The sequence below is a fragment of the Octodon degus genome, unplaced genomic scaffold, assembly GCF_000260255.1.
Source record: "Octodon degus isolate 3935 unplaced genomic scaffold, OctDeg1.0 scaffold00180, whole genome shotgun sequence".
NCBI lineage: Eukaryota > Metazoa > Chordata > Mammalia > Rodentia > Octodontidae > Octodon > Octodon degus.
In genome coordinates, this window is record NW_004524756.1 from 1,488,964 (window position 1) to 1,494,914 (window position 5,951).

Sequence of the window (5,951 nt, forward strand, 5' to 3'; positions counted from 1 at the left end):
TATATGATATTAACATCTTATATTAATATGGCAAAATCTCCTTTCTACTTCTACAAATAAATAAGCTACTGAACAGTTCAAGCAGGTACTGCTAACTTCTGTGAGGACAGATTAATCCATGTAGATGTATATGAGCCAGTTGCGGCGGTGTACACCTGCAATGCCTGCAGTCTCAGCACTCGGGAGGCTGAGGCAGCTGAGGCAGGAGGATCACTGGAGACCAGCCTATGCTACAAAGTGAGCTGAAGGCCAGCCTGAGTTGCACAGTGAGACCAGGTCTCAAAAAAGACAAAAAAAAGTCAAAAGTACTTTTATCTAAAGAGTCTGTTTTATAAAACTTCCAAAATTCTGCAAACAAGACTCTCTTCATTCAGTGAAGCATACAATGTGTTTAAGAGGAGAAAAGAATCATTGCAGGGGGCTGGGGGGATGGCTCAGTGGTCTAAGGCACCTACTTGGAACAAGCTTAGCAAAGCACAAGGACTGCGGTTCAATCCCCCAGCACCACATGCCAGCCAGCCCCGCCCCCTGGTGGGCTGAGCTGCCCCCCCCACATAAATAAATAAAAATTTTTTAAAAAAGAATCATTTCCCAATGGAATGGGGAACAGGACTAGCTCCTGGGGGGGGGGGTCCCAAGCGGGTTGCTCTCTGAAAAATTTCCAGTCCACAAATATAAGAATATTTAACACAATCTCATTTTTATTGAGCAACATCTAGAATGTTATTTTATTAATAAAACAACAGAATTTGAAGCTTTACTACAAAGCTGGGCATGGTGGCACACACATGTAATCCTAGCATGTGTTCCTAGCACTCGAAGCTGAAGCAGGAGGATCCTTGCAAGTTGGAGACTAACCTGGGCTATAAAGTGAGCTCAAGGTCAGTCTGAGCTGCATAGTGAGACCCTGTCTCAAAAAGCCAAAAAACAAACACAGAGTTTAAAAACAATGGATCAATGTGTTTATCAAAGCAAAGTAAAATAGAAGAAAACCAAGCATGTGGATGAACACAATAAAAATAATTTTTTTTTAAATAAATTCTTATTAAAAAAAAAAACCAAAACACAAAAAATTGGCCCAGGCAAATAGCTCAGTAGAATAAGCGCTTGCCTGGCAAGCACAGGGTCCTGAGTTCAATCCCCAGTACCACAAAAAAAAAAAAAAAAACTGAACACTTAAAAGAAATTCAAGGCCAGCCTGGGCTACATAATGAGTTCAAGGCCAGCACAAACAGCAGAGCAAGAACCTGTCTCAAAAAATAAAATTGGGGGCTGGAGAGATGGCTCAGTGGTCTAAAGCACCTACTTAGAACAAGCTTGGCAAAGCACAGGGACCGCGGTTCAATCCCCCAGCACCACATGCCAGCCAGCCGCGCCCCCTGGTGGGCTGAGCTGGCCACACACACACACACACACACACACACACACACAATAAATGTTAAAAAAAATAAAAAATAAAATAAAATAAAATTGGGCTGGAGAGATGGCTCAGCAGTCTAAGTGCCTTCCTGGCAAGCAAAGTCCCAGTTCAACCCCTGGTACCACACGCAATGCTGCGCCAGGCCCAAACCAGCATGGTGGTGCATGCCTGTAATCCCAGCACTGGGGAGGTTGGGACAGGAGGATCACTAGGAGTCCAAGCTGCATAGTGAGACCCTGTACCAAAGAAATTTTTTAAAAATCCAACATAACTGGTCCCTCCCCGCCTTCTTTCTTTCTTTCTTTTTTTTTTTTCTTTTCTTTTTTTTTTTTTTTTGCGGAACCGGGGATTGAACTCAGGTCCTTACACTTGCTAGGGAAGCACTTACTCTACTGAGCCATCTCCCCAGCCCCTTCCCCGCCTTCTTTCTAAGGCAGGGTCTCACTACGTACTTAGCCCTGGCTGGCCCACGTGACCCTCCTGCCTTGACCTCCCCAGTGCTGGGATTGCATGCATGCACCACCACACCCGGCTGGCTGTATTTTTTTATATAACAGAAGTCTCAGAAAATTTCTGCAGCCTTTCAGATCACAAAGATCTCCAGTCTTAACAGCTGGAGGCACAAGACAAGGGTGACAGCCTCAAAGAAAGCCCCTTGGTGTCTGGGTCCATAGCACATTGCACAACAAGAGGGAGAATCCCAGTAAAAATGCTGCCTACTCACTGCTCCCACCCAGGAGGCCCGCTGGCGCTCAGGCATCATCCCTGTGTCCCGCCGGCCCTCTGCCCAGTCTGAAGTGATTCTATCCACAGGACATGCTCCGTTATGTTTTCATTCTCTAAACACCTGCGCCCTATTCATCTGGGATCGATCCCCTACTTGCATTTTCTGGGACTTCCTCTCCCCTTGCATGGTCTACTCACACCCTCCTCCACTTCTTCCCTCTGAGGGTACAGCTCCAAAACTAAAGGACATCATGTACTGGGATAAAGGACAGTATGTAATGTCAAAGCCACCAGGAAAGGCAGTCTTTTAAGGGCACCAACTATGAGCCTGTGTACCTCGTAAATCTGATCTAGCCCTGCCGCCAGCCTCACAAGGTATTAAGATCATAAGTTTCCAGAAAACAGACTCAGGTGAAGGAAGCAGCTTAAGGACCTGGGTGCCCAGCTCTGCCAGTGTCTGAGACTGAGGGGCTCCTTCAGGCTTCCAGTTTTTACATCCACTAGACAGTCTTAGGCAAAGGTGACTGCTCTCCCGAGGACACACAGAAGTCTTAGTCCATTTCCTCTTGCTAGAAAGGTCTGAGTAATTACACACAGAAGCCTACCTAGCTCACAGCTTGGAAGCTGGGAAGTACAAGAGCACCTGATGGCCCCTTTTGCTACAATAACATGGAGGGAATCCCATGTGAATCCCACAGAGCAAGCTGGCTTTTGAAACAAAGCTACTCAGTGACAGCCCATTAATCTATAAAAGGACTAACTCATGAACCGATTACTGGATTAACCTATCAATATCATTAATGGATTAACCCATCCAGAGAGGAAAGGCCCCAAAGACCCAATCACTGCTGGGATACAGCTCAGCGGCACAGTGCCTGCCTGGCAAATACAGGGTCCTGATTCCAGGTACAAAAAGACCTAATCGCTTCCCCAAAATCCAACCTCATTAACATATGGGTTTGGGGATTAAATTTCCAAATCAGGATTTTGGGTTACTTGGCAGCTCCCTTCACACATGGCTTGGGTGGTGACACACACCCGTGATTTCCAGCACTCTTTGGAAGGCTGAGGCAGAAAGACTGCTGAGTAGTGGACAGCCCAGGATACCAAGTAAGTTCAAGGACAGCCTGGAATACACAGAAGGACCCTGTCTCAACACCCCCACCCCCACCCCAAAGCTCACGTGTGAGCTCCAAAGCCCTTGAACTTTCTCCTGGAATTCCTCCCTCTCCCAGCCTAAACTCCCACTTCAGAAGCCTAATTACTCGACCCCACAGGTTTCCAGGCCTAAGCTAATTTTGGTGAAAAGTGTTCAGTTTTTCTTATTCTACCTCTTCTCATGCAAAGTACTGCATGCTACTCTTTCCTGACTCTGTGCACCCAAAGGACCAGTACTTGCAGCTGTAAATTTAAAAGGCAGAAGAGCCACAGATGGCTTGATTACTTTTACCTCTGCCTATTTCTCATTTAACATAACAATGAAGGTCCGTTGTGGGTGGGATTAAGGCGCTAAGAGGGAACTGCTCTTGCCTCTGAATATAAAGTTAGGATGATCAAAGCCTGATCAGTCAGGTAAGGATGGCGGGTGCCGGGTGGTGGTGGTGTGCGCCTATAATTCCAGCACTCGGGAGGCTGGGGGTGGGAGGAATCCTTGTGCGTGGCAGACCAGCCTGGGCTACAAAGTGAGCTTAAGGCCAGCCTGAGCTGCATAGCCAGACCCTGTCTTGAAAAGACAAAAAATAAAAAAGGATGGCAGGGGTGTTCTGGGCTGTGGGTTCTACAGGGTGATAATAGGTGGTGTTTAGTAAGGAGAACTGTAACAGTGTCTGAGTTTTATATCCTTAGGAGACCTCACCCCTAATACTGATCCTTTCTCAGGGTCCGCATTCTAAGACACAAGAGCCCCAGTTTTGGCGCCCTCAGGCCTTCTACCTTCTCTACTGCCACTGCAATTCCTGCTTCCCAGTGCCAGATGACCTAAAGGGAAGGAAGAACTGGACTTCAGAAGGACCTGAAGTAGCACAAAGAGACATGAACTACTGAGTCTAAGGTCATCCTGAACTCAGAGAGAGACCCTGTATCAAAAAAAAGTAAAAAGACAGACAAGGTTTTGGCAGTCCAAGTAGTAAGTTCCACACGCATATAGAATGTTCGTGGGAAAGGGCCCAGGAGACAGCTCAGCGGCATAAGCGCCTGCCTGGCAAGCGCAAGGCCCTGCGTTCCCACCCCCGGTACCTAAATAATGATGATGATGATAATGATGATGATGATGATGATGATGATGATGATGATGATGATGATGATGATGATGTTTGTGGAAAATAAACAAATCAGTGTCATACAAAAACTACTGCGAGGCAAACATGCACTGAAGAACCCAAGTACTTCCTCAAAGGTACAGGCATCCACAATACTGGCATAGTGCTCAAATGAGTCTTTACTAAATGACAGATACTATGAATTTTTCTGTTTTTGAGAAATTCCGTGTTCTCTTTCCCTGAGACACCCCCTGCGTTCCCGACAGGAGTGCTCTCCACCATCTGGGTATCTACCATTCAGAATCTGTGCTGCTGACACCAAGCACCAAGGCGTATCCTCGCACGCTAAGTAGGGCAAACGCTGCCGGGAAGCCTGCGGCCAAGCTCCCGTTCGGCTGACAAGCCTCACCTTGATGCGCTCCCCGTCGATCTCCACCGCTCGTTCTCGGAAATCCACCCCGATGGTGGCCTCGGTGCGGTCGGGGAAGCGGCCGGCGCAGAAGCGGTAGGTCAGACACGTCTTGCCCACATTGGAGTCGCCGATCACGATGATCTTGAAGATGCGGGAGCGGGCGGGAGGCAGACACCCCGCAGTGCCCGGCACCACGCAGCTGTTGGAGAAGCTGGCCTCCAGAGAGGACTCCATCTCCGAAGCCATCCTCCCCTCCTGCCCCGAGCCGGGACAGAGCAGACGCTACGAGGCGGGGTAGTGACGCCACTGCGAGCGCCGGGCTCCGCCGAGCGGCTGGTGTCGCGGGACCCGCCGGCCGGCCGCGCGTGCGCACCGCCCTCCCGCCCCTCCTGCGCGCGCACACACTTCCGCCACGTCCCGGCGCCCGCCCTCGGGGACGGGTGTGTGACAGCGAGCAGGAAGGAGCCGCCGCCGAGCCGCGGTGGACCGCGCGCGCAGCCCAGGGTGCAGGGTACAGGGCGCGCGGGCCCGGGCCCGGAAGGTGGGACAGGTTACCTGCGAGCCGCCCCTGGGGCACTGCACCTGGCCTTCCTGATGAAAATAAATCCCACTGTTCCCTGAGTTATGGTTTCTACCCAGCGAAAGCCAGAGTGGCAGCCCCCCCACCGCCGCCCGGGCTGTGACGACCCAGACTGCCTCCGGATAGCACCTCGGGCAGGAATCCTGCACCTGGGGCCGCTGGCTGCCAAGGCCTCTTATAATTGGAGTTCATTTTCCGGGTGATAAGAATCACCTCTCTTAAACACAAATTTTTAATCCTGCACTGGTCTGGTTGGTCTCCTCCATCGGATTGCCATTTTATTTTATTTTTGGCAGAACCGGGGATTGAACTCAGACCCTTGCTCTTGCCAGGGAAGCACTTATTCCACTGAGCCATCTCCCCGGCCCATGGATTGCCATTTTAATGTTTAATAATCTTAAGTATCATAGAACGGCTTTTTGGGGGTAGTGGGGATGACCAGCTCAGCCCGCCCAGGGAGCGTGGCTGGCGCAGCATGTGGTGCCTGGGGTCTAACCTCGGTGCCTGCACTTGCCTAAGCTTGCTTAAGCAGGTGCTTTAGACAGCTGAGCTATC

At 49.9% G+C, this 5,951-nt stretch overlaps 1 protein-coding gene across 1 annotated transcript in view; it reads right to left on the bottom strand.

Annotated features, from left to right (window-relative positions):
• The window catches only part of Rab33b (RAB33B, member RAS oncogene family), a 21,431-nt gene extending 16,277 nt beyond the window's left edge, over nucleotides 1-5,154 (bottom strand). The window contains exon 1 of the mRNA XM_004643628.2: nucleotides 4,814-5,154. Coding sequence (XP_004643685.1) covers nucleotides 4,814-5,062 — 249 coding nt within the window. The 5' untranslated portion in view covers nucleotides 5,063-5,154. The remainder of the gene's footprint in view (nucleotides 1-4,813) is intronic.
• Nucleotides 5,155-5,951: the final 797 nt, after the last annotated feature.